At 47.6% G+C, this 22,715-nt stretch overlaps 1 protein-coding gene across 4 annotated transcripts in view; it reads right to left on the reverse strand.

Moving 5' to 3' along the window:
* GOPC (golgi associated PDZ and coiled-coil motif containing) overlaps positions 1–22,715 on the reverse strand; it is a 146,890-nt gene that overhangs the window by 84,659 nt on the left and 39,516 nt on the right. For 2 of the 4 annotated variants that reach the window (XM_063917211.1, XM_063917212.1), the window contains exon 3: positions 8,344–8,367. The exons of the other annotated variants lie outside the window; for them this stretch is intronic. In XM_063917211.1, coding sequence (XP_063773281.1) covers positions 8,344–8,367 — 24 coding nt within the window. The remainder of the gene's footprint in view (positions 1–8,343; positions 8,368–22,715) is intronic. 4 annotated transcript variants of the gene reach the window in all.

Consider the following 22,715-nt stretch of genomic DNA (forward strand, 5'->3'; position numbering starts at 1 on the left):
AAAAATCTGGCATTACCATTGGTCCAACTGAGGGGTGACATACCATCTTTAAACCATGAAAACATGAGTGAGAAGAGAGAGAAAAATGAAAAAAAAAACAAAAGAGATAGAGAACAATTCATATGCATATATATTTTACATAACTCGACAATAACCATCAATAGGAAAAGAGAAACAAAGCATTTTTAAAACATTGTCAGCATTAAGAAAACATTGTCAGATTATCAGGATGTCATATCTACGTGTCAAATGGTTTCCTTGAGCAGTCCCTCCCCACCAGCACCTGCATTACTCCACTGTCTGTATCTGGCCAGAATACATTGTGGCGGATAGGTCATGCTGGGGTTTGGTAGACTTCTGCAAGGACCAAGCGGATATGCAATGTTTGAATTCTTACCAATAATCGTCAGAGATGGGGATAGAAAAAGAAACATTTCACAGATACATTTACAACTTTTCACCCGGTCATTCCTGTGTCTTTAGTGAATGACCTCCCAATTTATTAACCGTTACCTCAGGCTTACCATCAGTCCTAATAATCACCTTTCCTGACTATATCTCATGGGTGTGGGCCAAAATTCTTCCTGTCTGATCTCTGATTATAATGGTGTGTGTTATAATTTTGCTCATTTCTTGGTCTAGGGGGTCTGACTTTATGTGGGTTATTACAGTTGCTGGCATAATGCCCTTCTCTTCTACAATTATAACAAATCCTTGGTTTCCTCCAAGTGTCAATGACCTGAGGTCTTGGTTGATTTGATGCCTCCTCAAACGCTCGGATGCTCATCGCCATCAACCGTTCTCCCTGCGCTTCCCTGGTTCTTTGGATATTGCGGTCATGCTCGATAGCGGACTCTCTTAATGCAGCCACCGAGATGCCTCTCCAGTGAGGTATGGAGGTTTGTACCCTGATTTTTAGTGTGTCTTTTAAGCTGTCCATTAATACAGACACAGCTACCTCTCTGTGGTGTACGTTAGTGTCAATGTCATCTATACCCGTGTACCTAGCCATATCCTGCAGAGCCCGGTGAAAATACTCTGATGCGGATTCACCTTCTTTTTGTTTTATTGTAAAGATTTTATTCCATTTTACTATTGTGGGAAAATATTCTTTCAACTGTAGATTGATTCTTTTTACATTATCTTGGTTATACTCGTTTGTTAGTGGCACTTCCTCATCTAGCTTACAATCAGCGATAAATTTCAATGAATCAACATCGGGGGGTAAACATGCCCTCAAAACTGTCCTCCAATCTTTGTTATTTGGCTCTGCAGTATGTCCTAGCACTCTAATGTATCTTTGACAAGCAACGAAGTCTTTCCTGGGATCAGGAAATTCAGACAGAATTGTTCTTAATTCTGTTCGGGAAAAGGGGCAGTACATGGCGATGTTCCTGACGGGGGTGACTCCTGAAGAGTCAGTTTTCCCATTTGGTACTGCAATTACCCTGACAGGATTAAGTCCAGTAACGTCATTCTGAATTGATTCTACAATATGAGGTACATTTGTTTGTGCGTAATGTATAATACCATACGTACCTGTGGACACGACCTCACCTGACCCTCCATTAGGGGGTTTGATTACAGTCTTTACCGATTGGGTCGCGTCCACCTGGATGTCTTGTGTGATGGCTTCTGGAAGAGGTGCCGACATCGTTCTGGGCTCACTTTCTTGTTGGTGTTCCTGAGGAAAGTTTAACATGGGGTGCGACTTGCATGGGTTAATAGTTGTACATTCAACAGTATTACAATTATCTTTGTTACATTTATTACACTTATTCTTATCATCTATACTACAGTTGCTAAGAGCGATTTTATTGTTCACCCTTGTGCTTTTCTCCGCAACCATAATCCCCTCCATTGCCATGTCTCTCCTCTCAAGATGAAAGTTAGGTATGTAAGTTACATTTCTCTGCATGTCACTTTCCTGTAGCCATATCTGCAAACAATCATCATTTTTAACTCGTTGTTTCCAGGATTTTATGAGACCGATCCTCCGCCTTAAATTATGCAACACCTCTAAGTCAAAACTACCTATCCCGGGAAATGGTGCCTTATCCCCCGCAGTCATTCGTGTCCATTCATCACAAAAGGTCTCAGTGTGGGGACCATACCTCCTCCACATTACTAACCGAGCAGACCCTCTGGGTCTGCAAGCCTCTGGAGTCTGAATCCTGACCTCCGACGGTCTCTGTATTGTGCACTTGGCTGCCATTGTGGACCTTTCTAACACAGAAAAACTTCCTAAAATGCACCAAACACAGAACTTCGTTGGAAATCCTTAAAGCTCTTCCACTGAACTTCTTCTGCTCCGGGTATCTCCGGTCCGCCTTCTAGCAGACACGTGTAGCCGTTGCAGGCCCTATCTTTAGAGATTTTCCTGAGAAAATTCCCTTCCTTTTTCTTTACACAAATCACGCTTGCATGTGCTCCCTACAACACGTATGAGGGCAAGATTTACGCATGGATATACGACCTCATATCACGTTGCGTTATTGGTCACACATACAACCGTGCGGTCCAATCGTACCACTTATAGACACTTGTTGCCCATAAATGGTAGGATCATTGGCCAGAGCGTAATACAACGAAAACTTTATCACACTCTGTTGCACGTTTTCACTTCAGGCCGTGCTCATAGATCACACAGATCACAAAGTCCACAAAGCGGGATTCAATACCGTTTTATCACATAGATCACAAAGTCCACAAAGCGGGATTCAATACACTCATACCGTTTTCAACCCACTATCATTCTTATAGTTTTCTGATCAGAAAAAAAAATAATTTCCCGTAGTCTGATAGCTCTCCCCAGAGGTGTTGCAGTAAAGTAAGGTATTTAAACTAAGTTTTGGAAAGCTGAAATCAATTTGTGCTATTTATCGCTTTGCGTTATTTACCGCGTTGCGCTACTTATCGCCTGTTGTTTGAGTTACGTGGGCGTACCCAGACGCTCCGTTGCGTAATATACGCTGCGTGCGTCGGCCTTTGGATTGCGTACGCAAGTCTTTGTTAGAGACACGTGTACGCAAAGCAAAGATCCACCGTAACACAATTTATACTTTTATCAATGTAGATGATCCTTGATCATCTACCACACACCACACTGACTTCGCCTTATCTCCCAGGCAAAAACTGTGTGTTTGTCTACACTTTAACTATATTACCTTTACTCAAACTATTGAAATAGCGGCAAATCTCTCTCAGCACGTTTATCAACTATAAACTGGCAAACAGGAGAGTGACATACGAAAATACACAAATGAAAAGGAAATGCAGATATATATGTGTGCGTGCAAGACAGAAAAATAAACAGTTTTAAAAGACACTAGCGTTTTGCTCTTACCTCCGTTTCCCGGATTCCTTCAGCACCCTTTACCTAAGCGAAGCAGACGCTTATCCCGTCAGCACTACGAGGGATACAACCTCCCGCCCTTTGCTGATGGATAATGTCTGCTGATATTACCTAGTGCAGATATGTGAAGGACTGGACGGCCCCCAATTGATAAAGCTAAATATTTATCGTATATAAAACACTTTAAGAGGTCTAAGAACACTGTACGCTATCTACGTAAGAAGTACCGTAAGGGTACGCCAGTTGCGTAACGATCGCTCAACCGTAGTCGAGACGCTCAAGCGTCACGTTCGCTTACGGCCCAGAGATCACAGGCAGGCACGCTATTGGCTGCCGACTAACGTAATGATTCGCTATAGCGTAGCGGACGCTTGGGACCACGAGGAGATCTCCAGCGGTGCAGACGCTTACGACGTTAAACCTTTATATCTATACCATTAACAACGAAATATACAGTAAACCTTAGTGTGGTGATAGAGTGTAAATGCAACCTGGTGTAACCTGATTAACTACAAAGCTGCTTGGGCGTCACCGACGCTCAGGGAATACTTAACACTATAAGAAATACACAGATACCTGGGCTTAGGGTCCAAAACCTATTATATGTATTATGACTATTATACTTGCAAAAGAATCACAGTACAAAGCATACACTACAATATAACATAGACTAACTAACCAGATAATTACACAGGAAATACCATACAATACAATACAATACAATACAATACAATCAAGGGAAAATAAGGGAAAAAGAGAGGAGAGAGAGATGGCTCATAATAACATCAAGACAATATGACTGCGGAGAAAACTTACGCACAAGGGGAAACGATCGCATGCGCCTCGATATCCAGCTCCCGATTATCAGCAATGAGAACCGTTGAAGAGAGTGTACTGGATACGGTCGGTCTGCCTATTTATGCCCCACACACAATACAATTCAATGGTCCCTACAATCTCATTGTTCATTGGACACAGGAATTCGGCTTCGCATTATAACAAAAGGTCATAGGTTGATTCATACAGGTGGGCTGTGACTGTTTCCAACTGTCCAGGTGGGTGGGATACTGGGTTTCCCGCCGCATGACTAAGTAAGAACAAATAATAGTAAATGGACATAAACTTCTTATGTCCATAACTATTCGCACGAGCGATTAATCCGCTCCAAACCAACACCGGAATATTGCTATTTAAATACTCTTCCGATGGGTACCAAACACTACTGTATGACCCCTGTTAGACCCTTCGTACAATACAAAGAGGGATCTCTCTGTTCAGGAACATGCTATGTTAACTAAACTTTCAGTATCTATCAAAGGGACCATGATCTACAAAATACATTAGTGAAAATATGTAACGAATGAGTCGCACGCTACGATTACATAAACTCTACCGTAAATACGCATACCGTGCGCCTGCGGGTGCCCGCGACTGTGAGTATGTGCACGTACGGGAGAGCGTACGCATGCGCAGCGCGGACCAGTATGAGGTGCAAATATGGCAGTGTGTGTAGAGATATTTTTCTGACTTTGACAGTGTGAGCGCCTTATCCACCCTAAGGTGTGTTTCCCAACTCGCCCTCACTTCTGGCGGGAAAAGGTATACCTCCAATAATTTTCTATCGGAGGAAACCCACGTATCATCACACACTTTAATTTATCTGATTCAGGAAAAACTACAAGTAGATTATTCCCACCCTACATAATACCCTTATTTGTGGTACTTGTAGTATCAGAAATATGTAACACCTCCTTCATTGCCCTTAACATGTAACGTGTGGCCCTAAAGGAAAATACGTTTGTTTCTTCACCGTCGACACTGAAGTCAGTGTACGTGTCTGTGTCGACCAACTGATGTAAATGGGCGTTTTTACAAGCCCCTGACGGTGTCTGAGACGCCTGGACAGGTACTAATTTGTTTGCCGGCCGTCTCATGTCGTCAACCGACCTTGCATCGTGTTGACATTATCACGTAATTCCTAAATAAGCCATCCATTCCGGTGTCGACTCCCTAGAGAGTGACATCACCAATACAGGCAATTTGCTCCGCCTCCTCACCAACATCGTCCTCCTACATGTCGACACACACGTACCGACACACAGCACACACACAGGGAATGCTCTGATAGAGGACAGGACCCCACTAGCCCTTTGGGGAGACAGAGGGAGAGTTTGCCAGCACACACCAAAAACGCTATAATTATACAGGGACAACCCCTTATACAAGTGTTTTCCCTTATAGCATTTTCACATATGTAATCATATCGCCAAATAAGTGCCCCCCCCTCTCTGTTTTAACCCTGTTTCTGTAGTGCAGTGCAGGGGAGAGCCTGGGAGCCTTCCTCACAGCAGAGCTGAGCAGGAAAATGGCGCCGTGTGCTGAGGAGAATAGGCCCCGCCCCCTAAAACGGCGGGCTCTTCTCCCGGAGTTTGTGAGATCTGGCAGGGGTTAAATACATCCATATAGCCTCAAGGGCTATATGTGATGTATTTTAGCCATAAAAAAAGGTATAATACATTGCTGCCCAGGGCGCCCCCCCCAGCACCCTGCACCCTCAGTGACCGCTGGTATGAAGTGTGCTGACAACAATGGCGCACAGCTGCAGTGCTGTGCGCTACCTTATGAAGACTGAAAATCTTCTGCCGCCTGTTTCTGGACCTCTGGACCTCTTCAACTTCGGCATCTGCAAGGGGGGTCGGCGGCACGGCTCCGGGACGAACCCCAGGGTGAGACCTGTGTTCCGACTCCCTCTGGAGCTAATGGTGTCCAGTAGCCTAAGAAGCAAATCCATCCTGCACGCAGGTGAGTTTACTTCTCTCCCCTAAGTCCCTCGTAGCAGTGAGCCTGTTGCCAGCAGGACTCACTGAAAATAAAAAACCTAACTTAAACTTTTATTCTAAGCAGCTCAGGAGAGCCACCTAGATTGCACCCTTCTCGGCCGGGCACAAAGATCTAACTGAGGCTTGGAGGAGGGTCATAGGGGGAGGAGCCAGTGCACACCACCTGATCCTAAAGCTTTTATTATTGTGCCCTGTCTCCTGCGGAGCCGCTAAACCCCATGGTCCTGACGGAGTCCCCAGCATCCACTTAGGACGTTAGAGAAATGTGGGTTTTCCCTAGATTACAACTTCTCTTTCAGTCAAGAAGCACCAATGAAAACAATACCACTGCTTCCTGCCTCCCAGAGGGGAAAGTTGGGTTGGGGTGTCATGGAGTATGATTCATTCCTGAAAGCTACTTACACCCAGAGAGACATAGGCTGTCAGTCTTTCATGCAGCATAGATATTGGTTGATGGCCACCCATGTAAACCCTACTCTAAATAGCACTGAAAGGTTTAATCATCTTTATGACCATTCCATATGCTCTCTGTTGACAGACACCAAAATAATGCATGCAACCATCTTACCAAAGCTAATCGTGGTATGCCTATTGCCTAAATTATAAACCAAGGGGAAGTTAAGAGTAACCAGTATGGTGGCCAATCATGGGATCAGGATAGTCAGGATTCAATTCCAGCACCCTTTGTTTTTTCAATGCGGGGCAGTGTTGAGCGTCCTCGGGAAGCTCAGACGCTGCCCGGCTCCCCCTGCAACCGGCTGTGCACAGTGCGCAGCATGACGTTAGCGGTCATGCTGCACAGCCTGACGCCAGACGCCCGGACCTCACCGCTCGCACAAGTGGACCTATCCTCCCACCCAGCCAAACGACAGTGAGTTGCGTGGGATGGGCGACGTACCGGGAGGGAGCGGGGCGGGGGGAGGAATTCCTGGGGAGACACTGAAAACAAACCAATGCCAGGTATCTTGGGATTGATCATTTATCAATCCCGATTCCCAGGATTGAAAAAATGGCCCAGGATTGGCCACCCTAGTAACCAGTCTAAACTTTCAAGTGCAAATATAAGGTAGTCCAAGCTGTGCATTAAAATGTAAGTTCAGAATAGAGAATTGTTTTTAGCAAAAAAAAAAAAACAAAAAAAAAAAAAAAACAGTTAAATAAAAAGACATGCTAATGCACCACATCAAACCACTGCAGCCATTAACTAGTTCCAATTGTGCAACATTGTACCACTGTTTGCTTGCACAGCTAAAATAAAATTGTTCCTGTGTACCACCATCTTAGAATAGAGGCCAAAACTAGAATTACAGCAAAAGTGGTATTAGAAATAAGAGGCTTGATCAAATTCAGCGCAAATTGAATAGCGCCAGGACGTAGATCCCAGGGCTATTCAATGCATTGCAATGTTATGCCGGACTAGAGGATTTCTTCTCGCACCCATCCTGGGATGTGATCAGAAATCTAACAAAACTGACGTGATGCTGTTTTTTGCCCTTAGCACGGCAGAAACAGCATCGCACCAGGCACTTAAGTCAGAGAATGCCGGTTCTTGTGACTAAACACCATGTTTAACGCACGAGTACCAGCATTCTCTGACATAACAGCGCGCTGCATTGAATAGCTCTGGGAGATCCTTCCTGGTGCTATTCAATTTGTGCTGAACTGAATCGAGCCCAAAGAGTGACAAATACAAAGGAAAAGAATACATTTTGCAATAAGTGGCAGTAGTAAGAGGGAGCTTGTTTCATAAAGGAGAAAATTACTTTAGATAGCTGGCATCTTTAATTAAATACAAAGGGTTACTGAAAAACTAACAAAACCAATGAAGAAATTATCAAATGTTTTTGTATTAACAAGTAGTCCAGATAAGAAGAAAAAAAAAAAGCATCTCAACAACATAACTATATAAATTATAATTACACCACCTATTTTTACCCCAAAATCTTAATACATAAAAAATATATTTGCAATAGCATAAAGCTTATTATAGGTTCATTATGATACTTGTGGGGAATTGAGAACAGGTCTAGCTTTTCTATACAAATGTGTGAAAACAGAAAGGAAAATATTTCCAACTATAAAATGCCACTGTGGTGGAGAATAAATTAGTATTTTGCTACAGTAAATACAGAAGCGTGCCGTACTCACCATTACTTCCAGACTAGTGACAGACTTAAAGCAAGAAGAGAGAGACTTTTAGTTAGAATAGCCAAGTTAAAGATAGAACAGAGTATTAGAAAAGAATACTAAATGGCAGATATTGAACATGCACCATTTTGTACGACCTAATGTAGGGTTTGCACATTGTCACACCATTTGCGCATGATGCTATGGAACATTTCAATTATGTGTAATTACATGTTAAAGATGACAGAATAAATAAGATTTTACTCACCGGTAAATCTATTTCTCGTAGTCCGTAGTGGATGCTGGGAACTCCGTAAGGACCATGGGGAATAGACGGGCTCCGCAGGAGACTGGGCACTCTAAAAGAAAGATTAGGTACTATCTGGTGTGCACTGGCTCCTCCCTCTATGCCCCTCCTCCAGACCTCAGTTAGGATACTGTGCCCGGAAGAGCTGACACAATAAGGAAGGATTTTGAATCCCGGGTAAGACTCATACCAGCCACACCAATCACACCGTATAACTCGTGATACTATACCCAGTTAACAGTATGAAATATAACTGAGCCTCTCAACAGATGGCTCAACAATAACCCTTTAGTTAGGCAATAACTATATACAAGTATTGCAGACAATCCGCACTTGGGATGGGCGCCCAGCATCCACTACGGACTACGAGAAATAGAATTACCGGTGAGTAAATTCTTATTTTCTCTGACGTCCTAGTGGATGCTGGGAACTCCGTAAGGACCATGGGGATTATACCAAAGCTCCCATACGGGCGGGAGAGTGCGGATGACTCTGCAGCACCGAATGAGAGAACTCAAGGTCCTCCTCAGCCAGGGTATCAAATTTGTAGAATTTAGCAAACGTGTTTGCCCCTGACCAAGTTGCAGCTCGGCAAAGTTGTAAAGCCGAGACCCCTCGGGCAGCCGCCGAAGATGAGCCCACTTTCCTCGTGGAATGGGCTGTTACTGATTTAGGATGCGGCAATCCAGCCGCAGACTGCTCCAGCTGAATTGTGCTACAAATTCAGCGAGCAATAGTCTGCTTAGAAGCAGGAGCACCTATTTTGTTGGGTGCCTACAGGATAAAAAACGAGTCAGTTTTCCTGACACCAGCCGTCCTGGAAATATAAATTTTTAAGGCCCTGACTACGTCCAGTAACTTGGAATCTTCCAAGTCCCTAGTAGCCGCAGGCACTACAATAGGTTGGTTCAAGTGAAAAGCTGATACCACCTTAGGGAGAAACTGGGGACGAGTCCTCAATTCTGCCAATTCTGCCCTATCCATATGGAAAATCAGATAAGGGCTTTTACATGACAAAGCCGCCAATTCTGACACACGCCTGGCCGAAGCCAAGGCCAATAACATGACCACTTTCCACGTGAGATATTTCAAATCCACAGTTTTAAGTGGCTCAAACCAATGTGATTTTAAGAAACTCAACACCACGTTGAGATCCCAAGGTGCCACAGAAGGCACAAAAAAGGGGCTGAATATGTAGCACTCCCTTTACAAATGTCTGAACTCCAGGCAGTGAAGCCAGTTCTTTCTGGAAGAAAATCGACACAGCCGAAAATCTGGACCTTAATGGAACCCAAATTTAGGCCCATAGTCACTCCTGACTGTAGGAAGTGCAGAAAACGACCCAGCTGAAATTCCTCTGTTGGGGCCTTCCTGGCCTCACACCACGCAACATATTTTCGCCAAATACGGTGATAATGGTTTGCGGTTACTTCTTTCCTGGCTTTAATCAGCGTAGGAATGACTTCCCCCGGAATGCCCTTTTGCTTTAGGATCCGGAATTCAACCGCCATGCCGTCCAACGCAGCCGCGGTAAGTCTTGGAACAGACAGGGCCCCTGCTGTAGCAGATCCTGTCTGAGCGGTAGAGGCCATGGGTCCTCTGATATTATTTCTTGAAGTTCTGGGTACCAAGCTCTTCTTGGCCCATCCGGAACCACGAGTATCGTTCTTACTCCTCGTTTTCTTATTATTCTCAGTACCTTTGGTATGAGAGGCAGAGGAGGGAATACATAAACCGACTGGTACACCCACAGTGTCACTAGAGCGTCCACAGCTATTGCCTGAGTGTCCCTTGACCTGGCGCAATATCTAGTTTTTTGTTTAGGCGGGACGCCATCATGTCCACCTGTGGCCTTTCCCAACGGTTTACCAACAGTTGGAAGACTTCTGGATGAAGTCCCCACTCTCCCGGGTGTCGGTCGTGTCTGCTGAGGAAGTCTGCTTCCCAGTTGTCCACTCCCGGAATGAACACTGCTGACAGTGCTAAGACGTGATTTTCCGCCCATCGGAGAATCCTTGTGGCTTCTGCCATCGCCATCCTGCTTCTTGTGCCGCCCTGTCGGTTTACATGGGCGACTGCCGTGATGTTATCTGACTGGATCAGTACCGGCTGGTTTTGAAGCAGAGGCCTTGCCAGACTTAGGGCATTGTAAATGGCCCTCAGTTCCAGAATATTTATGTGTAGGGACGACTCCTGACTTGACCAAAGTCCTTGGAAATTTCTTCCCTGTGTGACTGCCCCCCAGCCTCGAAGGCTGGCATCCGTGGTTACCAGGACCCAGTCCTGTATGCCGAATCTGCGGCCCTCTTGAAGATGAGCACTCTGCAGCCACCACAGTAGAGATACTGTGGTCCTTGGAGACAGGGTTATCAGCCGATGCATCTGAAGATGCGATTCCGACCACTTGTCCAAGAGGTCCCACTGAAAGGTTCTTGCATGGAACCTGCCGAATGGAATTTTGCTTCGTAAGAAGCTACCATTTTTCCCAGGACTCGTGTGCAGTGATGCACCGATACCTGTTTTGGTTTCAGGAGGTCTCTGACTAGAGATAACAGCTCCTTGGCTTTCTCCTGCGGGAGAAACTTTTTTCTGTTCTGTGTCCAGAACCATCCCCAGGAACAGCAGGCGTGTGGTAGGAACCAGCTGTGACTTTGGAATGTATAGAATCCATCCGTGCTGTTGTAGCACTTCCCGAGATAGTGCTACTCCGACCAACAACTGCTCCATGGACCTCGCCTTTATAAGGAGATCGTCCAAGTACGGGATAATTAAAAACTCCCTTTTTTCGAAGGAGTATCATCATTTCTGTCATTACCTTGGTAAAGACCCTCGGTGCCGTGGACAGTCCAAACGGCAGTGTTTGGAATTGGTAATGGCAATCCTGTACCACAAATCTGAGGTACTCCTGGTGAGGATGGTAAATGGGGACATGTAGGTAAGCATCCTTGATGTCCAGGGATACCATGTAATCCCCCTCCTCCAGGCTTGCAATAACCGCCCTGAGCGATTCCATCTTGAACTTGAATTTTTTTATGTATGTGTTCAAGGACTTCAAATTTAAAATGGGTCTCACCGAACCGTCCGGTTTCGGTACCACAAACAGTGTGGAATAGTAACCCCGTCCTTGTTGAAGTAGGGGCACCTTGACTATCACCTGCTGGGAATACAGCTTGTGAATTGCCTCTAGCACAGCCTCCCTGCCTGAGGGAGTTGTCGGCAAGGCAGATTTGAGGAAACGGCGGGGGGGGGGACGCCTCGAATTCCAGCCTGTACCACTGAGATACTACTTGAAGGATCCAGGGATCCACCTGTGAGCGAGCCCACTGATCGCTGAAATTTTTGAGGCGGCCCCCACAGTACCTGGCTACGCCTGTGGAGCCCCCGCGTCATGCGGTGGACTCAGAGGAAGCGGGGGAAGAATTTTGATTCTGGGAACTGGCTGACTGGTGCAGCTTTTTCCCTCTTCCCTCGTCTCTGTGCAGAAAGGAAGCGCCTTTGACCCGCTTGCTTTTCTGAAGCCGAAAGGACTGTACCTGATAATAAAGTGCTTTCTTAGGCTGTGAGGAAACCTGAGGTAAAAAATTTTCTTCCCAGCTGTTGCTGTGGATACGAGGTCCCAGAGACCATCCCCAAACAATTCCTCACCCTTATAAGGCTCTATGTGCCTTTTAAAGTCAGCATCACCTGTCCAGTGTCGGGTCTCTAATACCCTCCTGACAGAATGGACATTGCATTAATTCTGGATGCCAGCCGGCAAAATATCCCTCTGTGCATCCCTCATATATAAGACGACGACTTATGTTCGCAAAATAGTATCCCTGTTTGACAGGGTTACAGACCACGCTGCAGCAGCACTATCTGCAGGTCTCAGTCTAGTACCTGAGTGTGTAAATACAGACTTCAGGATAGCCTCCTGCTTTTTATCAGCAGGTACCTTCAAAGTGGCCGTATCCTAAGACGGCAGTGCCACCTTTTTTGACAAACGTGTGAGCGCCTTATCCACCCTAGGGGATATCTCCCAGCGTAACTTATCCTCTGGCGGGAAAAGGTACGCCATCAGTAACTTTTTAGAAATAACCAGTTTCTTATCGGGGGAACCCACACTTTTTCACACTTCATTCACTCATTTGATGGGGGAACAAAACACTGCCTGCTTTTTCTCCCCAAACATAAAACCCTTTTTTAGTGGTACTTGGGTTAATGTCAGAAATGTGTAACACATTTTTTATTGCCGGGATCATGTAACGGATGTTCCTAGTGGATTGTGTATATGTCTCAACCTCGTCGACACTGGAGTCAGACTCCGTGTCGACATCTGTGTCTGCCATCTGAGGGAGCGGGCGTTTTTGAGCCCCTGATGGCCTTTGAGACGCCTGGGCAGGCGCGGGCTGAGAAGCCGGCTGTCCCATAGCTGTTACGTCATCCAGCCTTTTATGTAAGGAGTTGACACTGTCGGTTAATACCTTCCACCTATCTATCCACTCTGGTGTCGGCCCACAGGGGGCGCCATCCCATTTATCGGCATCTGCTCCGCCTCCACATAAGCCTCCTCATCAAACATGTCGACACAGCCGTACCGAGACACCGCACACACACAGGGAATGCTCTGACTGAGGACAGGACCCCACACAGCCCTTTGGGGAGACAGAGAGAGAGTATGCCAGCACACACCAGAGCGCTATATAATGTAGGGATAAACACTATCACTGAGTGAATTTTCCCCAATAGCTGCTTGTATAAACAATATTGCGCCTAAATTTAGTGCCCCCCCCTCTCTTTTTAACCCTTTGAGCCTGAAAACTACAGGGGAGAGCCTGGGGAGCTGTCTTCCAGCTACACTGTGAAGAGAAAATGGCGCCAGTGTGCCGAGGGAGATAGCTCCGCCCCTTTTTCGCTGACTTTTCTCCCGCTTTTTTATGGATTCTGGCAGGGGTAATTATCACATATATAGCCTCTGGGGCTATATATTGTGATTATTTTGCCAGCCAAGGTGTCAGTATTGCTGCTCAGGGCGCCCCCCCCCCCAGCGCCCTGCACCCTCAGTGACCGGAGTGTGAAGTGTGTATGAGGAGCAATGGCGCACAGCTGCAGTGCTGTGCGCTACCTTGGTGAAGACTGAAGTCTTCTGCCGCCGATTTTCCGGACCATCTTCATGCTTCTGGCTCTGTAAGGGGGACGGCGGCGCGGCTCCGGGAACGAACACCAAGGACGGGTCCTGCGGTCGATCCCTCTGGAGCTAATGGTGTCCAGTAGCCTAAGAAGCCCAAGCTAGCTGCAAGCAGGTAGGTTCGCTTCTTCTCCCCTTAGTCCCTTGTTGCAGTGAGCCTGTTGCCAGCAGGTCTCACTGTAAAATAAAAAACCTAACATATACTTTCTTTCTAGGAGCTCAGGAGAGCCCCTAGTGTGCATCCAGCTCGGCCGGGCACAGAAATCTAACTGAGGTCTGGAGGAGGGGCATAGAGGGAGGAGCCAGTGCACACCAGATAGAACCTAATCTTTCTTTTAGAGTGCCCAGTCTCCTGCGGAGCCCGTCTATTCCCCATGGTCCTTACGGAGTTCCCAGCATCCACTAGGACGTCAGAGAAAATAAGAATTTACTCACCGGTAATTCTATTTCTCGTAGTCCGTAGTGGATGCTGGGTACTCCGTAAGGACCATGGGGTATAGACGGGCTCCGCAGGAGACTGGGCACTCTTAAAAGAAAGATTAGGTACTATATCTGGTGTGCACTGGCTCCTCCCTCTATGCCCCTCCTCCAGACTTCAGTTAGGGAAACTGTGCCCGGAAGAGCTGACATTACTAGGAAAGGATTTGGAATCCAGGGTAAGACTCCTACCAGCCACACCAATCACACCGTACAACTCGTGATAACTATACCCAGTTAACAGTATGAACAATAACTGAGCCTCTCTCAACAGATGGCTCATACAATAACCCTTTAGTTAAGCAATAACTATATACATGTATTGCAGAGAGTCCGCACTTGGGACGGGCTCCCAGCATCCACTACGGACTACGAGAAATAGAATTACCGGTGAGTAAATTCTTATTTTCTCTGACGTCCTAGTGGATGCTGGGTACTCTGTAAGGACCATGGGGATTATACCAAAGCTCCCAAACGGGCGGGAGACTGCGGATGACTCTGCAGCACCGAATGAGCAAACTCAAGGTCCTCCTCAGCCAGGGTATCAAACTTGTAGAATTTTGCAAAAGTGTTTGAACCCGACCAAGTAACAGCTTGGCAAAGTTGTAAAGCCGAGACCCCTCGGGCAGCTGCCCAAGAAGAGCCCACCTTCCTCGTGGAATGGGCTTTTACTAATTTAGGATGCGGCAGTCCAGCCGCAGAATGTGCAAGCTGAATCGTGCTACAGATCCAGCGAGCAATAGTCTGCTTTGAAGCAGGAGCACCCAGCTTCTTGGGTGCATGCAGGATAAATAGCGAGTCAGTTTTTCTGACTCTAGCCGTCCTGGAAACAAAGTTTCAGGGCCCGGACTACGTCCAGCAACTTGGAATCCTCCAAGTCCCTAGTAGCCGCAGGCACCACAATAGGCTGGTTCAAATTAAACGAAGATACCACCTTAGGGAGAAATTGGGGACGAGCCCTCCATTCTGCCCTTTCCATATGGAAGAAGAGATATGGGCTTTTACATGACAAAGCCGCCAATTCTGACACACGCCTAGTCCAAGCTAAGGCCAAAAGCATGACCACTTTCCACGTAAGATATTTTAGCTCCATGGTCTTAAGTGGCTCAAACCAGTGGGATTTTAGGAATCCGACACACGTTAAGATCCCAAGGTGCCACTGGAGGCACAAAAGGGGCTGAATATGCAGCACCCCTGTAACAACGTCCGAACTTCAGGCAGTGAAGCCAGTTCTTTTTGAGAGAAAAAGGGATAGGGCCGAAATCTTGGCCTTTATGGATCCTAATTTTAGGCCCATAGTCACTCCTGACTATAGGAAGTGCAGGAATCGACCCCCCTGGAATTCCTCTGTAGGGCCTTCCCGGCCACACACCAAGCAACCTATTTTCGCCATATACAGTGAAAAAGTCTTGCTGTCACGTCTTTCCTAGCCTTTATCAGCGTAGGAATAACTGCATCCGGAATGCCCTTTTCCGCTAGGATCCGGCGTTCAACCGCCATGCCGTCCAACGCAGCCGCGGTAAGTCTTGGATCAGACAGGGTCCCTGTTGCAACATGTCCTGACTGAGAGGCAAAGGCCATGGGTCCTCTGAGAGTATTTCTTGCAGTTCCGGGTACAGAGTCCTTCTTGGCCAATCCGGAGCAAAGAATATTGTTCACACTCCTCCGTTTATTACAATTCTCAGCCCTTGGGTCTGAGAGGAAGAGGAGGGAATATATAGACCGACTGGAACACCCACGGTGTTACTAGTGCGACCACAGCTATCGCCTGAGGGTCCCTTGACCCAGCGTAAAACCTTTTTTATCTTTTTATTGAGGTGGGACGCCATGTAGTCCACCTGAGGCAGTTTCCATCAATTTGCAAAACTGCGTGAAGACTTCCTGATGAAGTCACCACTTTCCCGGGTGGAGGTCGTGTCCACTCCCGGAATGAACACTGCTGACAGTGCGCTTACTTGATTCTCCGCCCAGCGAAGAATTCTGGTGGCTTCTACCCTCGCCACCCTGCTCCTTGTGCCGCCCTGGCGGTTTACATGAGCCCCTGCGGTCTGACTGGATCAGAACCGGTTGGTCGCAAAGCAGGAATCCGCTTGACTTAGGGCGTTGTATATGGCCCTTAGTTCCAGGATATTGATGTGAAGGCAAGTCTGTTGGCTTGACCACAAACCTTGGAATTTTCATCCCTGTGTAACTGCCCCCCACCCTCGGAGGCTTGCATCCGTGGTCACCAGGACCCAGTCCTGAATGCCGAATCTGCGGCCCTCGAGAAGGTGAGCACTCCGCAGCCACCACAGGAGAGACACCCTGGCCCTGGGGGATAGGGTGATTAACCGATGCATCTGAAGATGTGATCCGGACCACTTGTCCAGTAAGTTCCATTGTCCTTGCATGGAACCAGCCGAAGGGGATGGCCTCGTATGATGCCATCATCCTTCCCAAGACTTGAGTGCAGTGATGCACTGACACCTGTTTTGGTTTTCAATGGATTCCTGACCAGTGTCATGAGCTCCTGAGCTCTCTCTATCGGGAGATAAACCCTCTTCTGGTCTGTGTCTAGGATCATGCCTAGGCGAGGCAGATGAGCTGTAGGAACCAACTGCGACTTCGGAATATATAGAATCCAGTCGTGTTGCCGTTTCACTTCCAGAGAAGGTGATACGCTGTCCAGCAACTGCTCTCTTGATCTCGCTTTTATGAGGAAATCATCCAAGTATGTGATAATAGTGACACCTTGCTTCCGCAGGAGCACCATCATATCCGCCATTACCTTGGTGAAATTGGTAATGACAATCCCGTACCGCAATTCTGAGGTACGCCTGATGAGGTGGATAAATGGGGACACGAAGGTATGCATCCCTTATGTCCCGATTCATTTCAGGCTTGCAATGACCGCTCTTAGCGATTCCATCTTGAACCTGAACCTTTTCAGGTATATGTTCAGGGATTTTAATACAATACGGGTCTAACCGAACATGGTCGAATAATAACACCCTCTTGTTGAAGGAGGGGACCCTTGACCACCACCTGTTGAAGATACAATTTACGAATTGCAGTTAACACTGGCTCCCTCTCTTGCGGGGAAGCCCGCCGGGTCCTCGGTGAGGGGGCATCTTCTCACAGTCCAGCCTGTATCCCTGCGACACAATTTCTATTGCCCAGGGATCTAACAGGGAGTGAACCCACTTGTGGTTGAACTTACGAAGGCGTGTCCCCACCGGGCCTAGCTCCGCCTGTGGAGCCCCAGCGACATGCGGTGGATTTTTGTAGAGGCCGGGGAGGACTTCTGTTCCTGGGGACTAGCTGTGTTGTACAGCTTCTTTCCTCTGCCCCCGGCTCTGACAAGAAAGGACGCACCTCAGACTTTCTTATTTCTTTATTCGAAAAGCTGCATTTAATAGTGTCGTGCTTTCCTAGGCTGTGCAGGAATATAAGGCAAAATAATAAAATTTTACTCACCGGTAAATCTATTTCTCGTAGTCCGTAGTGGATGCTGGGACTCCGTAAGGACCATGGGAAATAGCGGCTCCGCAGGAGACTGGGCACAACTAAAGAAAGCTTTAGGACTACCTGGTGTGCACTGGCTCCTCCCACTATGACCCTCCTCCAGACCTCAGTTAGGATCCTGTGCCCGGAAAAGCTGACACAATTAGGTAGGATTTTGAATCCCGGGTAAGACTCATACCAGCCACACCAATCACACCGTATAACTCGTGATACTATACCCAGTTAACAGTATGAAATATACCTGAGCCTCTCAACAGATGGCTCAACAATAACCCTTTAGTTAGGCAATAACTATAAACAAGTATTGCAGACAATCCGCACTTGGGATGGGCGCCCAGCATCCACTACGGACTACGAGAAATAGATTTACCGGTGAGTAAAATCTTATTTTCTCTGACGTCCTAAGTGGATGCTGGGACTCCGTAAGGACCATGGGGATTATACCAAAGCTCCCAAACGGGCGGAAGAGTGCGGATGACTCTGCAGCACCGAATGAGCAAACTCTAGGTCCTCCTCAGCCAGGGTATCAAACTTGTAGACTCTTGCAAAAATGTTTGAACCCGACCAAGTAACAGCTCGGCAAAGTTGTAAAGCCGAGACCCCTCGGGCAGCCGCCCAAGAAGAGCCCACTTTCCTCGTGGAATGGGCTTTTACAGATTTAGGGTGCGGCAGTCCAGCCACAGAATGTGCAAGCTGAATCGTGCTACAGATCCAGCGAGCAATAGTCTGCTTAGAAGCAGGAGCACCCAGCTTGTTGGGTGCATACAGGATAAATAGCGAGTCAGTCTTCCTGACTCCAGCTGTCCTGGAAACATATACTTTTCAGGGCCCTGACTACGTCCAGTAACTTGGAATCCTCCAAGTCCCAAGTAGCCGCAGGCACCACAATAGGTTGGTTCACATGAAAACTGATACCACCTTAGGAAGGAATTGGGAACGAGTCATCAATTCCGCCTTATCCATATAAAAAAATTAGATAAGGGCTTTTGCATGACAAAGCCGCCAATTCTGATACACGCCTGGTCGACGCCAAGGCCAACAGCATGACCACTTTCCACGTGAGGTATTTTAGCTCCACGGATTTAAGTGGCTCGACCCAATGCGACTTCAGGAAATCCAACACCACGTTGAGATCCCACGGTGCCACTGGAGGCACAAACGGGGCTGACTATGCAGCACTCCCTTAACAAAAGTCTGAACTTCAGGCAGTGAAGCCAGTTCTATTTTTGGAAGAAAATCGATAGAGCCGAAATTTGGACCTTAATGGAACCCAATTTTAGGCCCATAGTCACCCCTGACTGTAGGAAGTGCAGAAATCGACCTAGCTGAAATTCCTCCTTTGGGGCCTTCCTGGCCTCACAGCACGCAACATATTTCCGCCATATGCGGTGATAATGGTTTGCGTACACTTCTTTCCTAGCTTTAATTAGCGTAGGGATAACTTCCTCCGGAATGCCCTTTTCCTTCAGGATCCGGCGTTCAACCGCCATGCCTTCAAACGCAGCCGCGGTACGTCTTGGAACAGACAGGCCCCCTGCTGCAGCAGGTCCTGTCTGAGCGGCAGAGGCCATGGGTCCTCTGAGATCATTTCTTGGAGTTCTGGTTACCAAGCTCTTCTTGGCCAATCCGGACCAATGAGTATAGTTCTTACTCCTCTCCTTCTTATTATTCTCATTACCCTGGGTAACAGAGGCAGAGAAGGGAACACATACACCTACTGGTACACCCACGGTGTTACCAGAGCGTCCACAGCTATCGCCTGAGGGTCCCTTGACCTGGCGCAATATCTTTGTAGCATTTTGTTGAGGCGGGACGCCATCATGTCCACCTGTGGCCTTTCCCAACGGTGTACAATCATTTGGAAGACTTCTGGATGAAGTCCCCACTCTCCCGGGTGGAGGTCGTGTCTGCTGAGAAAGTCTGCTTCCCAGTTGTCCACTCCGGGAATGAACACTGCTGACAGTGTTAACACATGATTTTCCGCCCATCGGAGAATCCTTGTGGCTTCTGCCATCGCCATCCTGCTTCTTGTGCCGCCCTGTCGGTTTACATGAGCGACCGCCGTGATGTTGTCTGACTGGATCAGCACCGGCCGGTGTTGAAGCCTGACTTAGAGCATTGTAAATGGCCCTTAGTTCCAGAATAATTATGTGTAGGGAAGTCTCCTGACTTTTCCATAGTCCTTGGAAGTTCCTTCCCTGTGTGACTGCCCCCCAGCCTCGAAGGCTGGCATCCGTGGTCACCAGGACCCAGTCCTGTATGCCGAATCTGCGGCCCCCTAGAAGATGAGCACTCTGCAGCCACCACAACAGCGACACCCTGGCCCTTGGAGACAGGGTTATCCGCCGATGCATCTGAAGATGCGACCCGGACCACTTGTCCAACAGATCCCACTGGAAGATCCTTGCATGGGACCTGGCGAATGGAATTTCTTCGTAAGAAGCTACCATCTTTCCCAGGGCTCGCGTGCATTGATGCACCGACACCTGTGTTTGTATTAGGAGGTCTATGTCTAGAGACGACAACTCCTTGGACTTCTCCGGGAGAAACCCTTTTTTCCTGTTCTGTGTCCAGAACCATACCCAGGAACAGTAGACGCGTCGTAGGAACCAGCTGCGACTTTGGACTATTCAGAATCCAGCCGTGTTGTTGTAGCACTTCCCGAGATAGTGCTACTCTGACGAACAACTGCTCCCTGGACCTCGCCTTTATAAGGAGATCGTCCAAGTACAGGATAATTATTTTGGCCATTACCTTGGTAAATACCCTCGGTGCCGGGGACAGACCAACGGCAACGTCTGGAATTGGTAATGACAATCCTGTAACACAATTTTGAGGTACTCCTGGTGAAGAGGGTAAATAGGGACATGCAGGTAAGCATCCTTGATGTCCAGTGATACCCTGAAATTCTCCAGGCTTGCAATAATCGCCCTGAGCGATTCCATTTTGAACTTGAACCTTCGTATAAAAGTGTTCAAGGATTTCAATTTTAGAATGGGTCTCACCGAACCGTCTGGTTTCGGTACCACAACATTTTGGAATAGTAACCCCGGCCCTGTTGAAGGAGGGGTACCTTGATTTCACCTGCTGGAAGTACAGCTTGTGAATTGCCGCCAGTACTACCTTTCTCCGAGGGCAGCAGGCAAGGCTGATGTGAGGTAACGGCGAGGGGGAGTCGCCTTGAACTCCAGCCTGTATCCCTGTGATACTACTTGCAGAACCTAGGGATCCACCTGTGGGCAAGCCCACTGGTCCCTGAAGTTCCCGAGACACGCCCCCACCGCACCTGTCTCCACCTGTGGAGCCCCAGCGTCATGCGGTGGACTCAGAGGAAGCGGGGGAAGATTTTTTGATCCTGGGAACTGGCTGCCTGGTGCAGCTTTTTCCTTCTTCCCTTGTCTCTGTGCAGAAAGGAAGCGCCTTTGACCCGCTTGCTTTTCTGAAGCCGAAAGGACTGTACCTGAAAATACGGTGCTTTCTTAGGCTGTGAGGAAACCTGAGGTAAAAAAATTTCTTCCCAGCTGTTGCTGTGGATACGAGGTCCCAGAGACCATCCCCAAACAATTCCTCACCCTTATAAGGCAGAATCTCCATGTGCCTTTTAAAGGCAGCATCACCTGTCCACTGCAGGGTTTCTAATACCCTCCTGGCAGAATGGACATTGCATTAATTCTGGATGCCAGCCGGCAAATATCCCTCTGTGCATCCTTCATATATAAGACGACGTCTTTAATCTGCTCTATGTTAGCAAAATATTATCCCTGTCTAGGGTATTAATATTATCTGACAGGGTATCAGACCACGCTGCAGCAGCACTATTTATGCTGAGACAATTGCAGGTCTCAGTATAGAACCTGAGTGTGTATATACAGACTTCAGGATAGCCTCCTGCTTTTTATCAGCAGGCTCCTTCAAGGTGGCCGTATCCTAAGACGGCAGTGCCACCTTTTTTGACAAACGTGTGAGCGCCTTATCCACCCTAGGGGATATCTCCCAACGTGACCTATCCTCTGGCGGGAAATGGTATGCCATCAGTAACTTTTTAGAAATTACTAGTTTCTTATCGGGGGAACCCACGCTTCTTTACACACTTCATTCACTCATCTGATGGGGGAACAAAACACTGGCTGCTTTTTCTCCCCAAAAATAAAACCCCTTTTATGTGGTACTTGGGTTCATGTCAGAAATGTGTAACACATTTTTCATTGCCGAGATCATGTAACGGATGTTCCTAGTGGATTGTGTATATATATCTCAACCTCGTCGACACTGGAGTCAGACTCCGTGTCGACATCTGTGTCTGCCATCTGAGGTAACGGGCGTTTTTTTGAGCCCCTGATGGCCTTTGAGACGCCTGGGCAGGCGCGGGCTGAGAAGCCGGCTGTCCCACAGCGGTTACGTCATCCAGCCTTTTATGTAAGGAGTTGACATTGTCGGTTAATACCTTCCACCTATCCATCCACTCTGGTGTCGGCCCCTCAGGGGGCGACATCCCATTTATCGGCCTCTGCTCCGCCTCCACGTAACCTTCCTCATCCAACATGTCGACACAGCCGTACCGACACACCGCACACACACAGGGAATGCTCTGACTGAGGACAGGACCCCACAAAGTCCTTTGGGGAGACAGAGAGAGAGTATGCCATCACACACCAAAGCGCTATATAATGCAGGGATTAACACTATAACTGAGTGATTTTTTCCCCCAATAGCTGCTTGTATACATATATTGCGCCTAAATTTAGTGCCCCCCCCTCTCTTTTTAACCCTTTGAGTCTGAAAACTACAGGGGAGAGCCTGGGGAGCTGTCTTCCAGCTGCACTGTGAAGAAAAAATGGCGCCAGTGTGCTGAGGGAGAAGCCCCGCCCCTTTTTCGGCAGACTCCCGCTTTTTTATGGATTCTGGCAGGGGTAATTTATCACATATATAGCCCTGGGA

The sequence above is a fragment of the Pseudophryne corroboree genome, chromosome 4 (genome assembly GCF_028390025.1).
Source record: "Pseudophryne corroboree isolate aPseCor3 chromosome 4, aPseCor3.hap2, whole genome shotgun sequence".
Taxonomy (NCBI): domain Eukaryota; kingdom Metazoa; phylum Chordata; class Amphibia; order Anura; family Myobatrachidae; genus Pseudophryne; species Pseudophryne corroboree.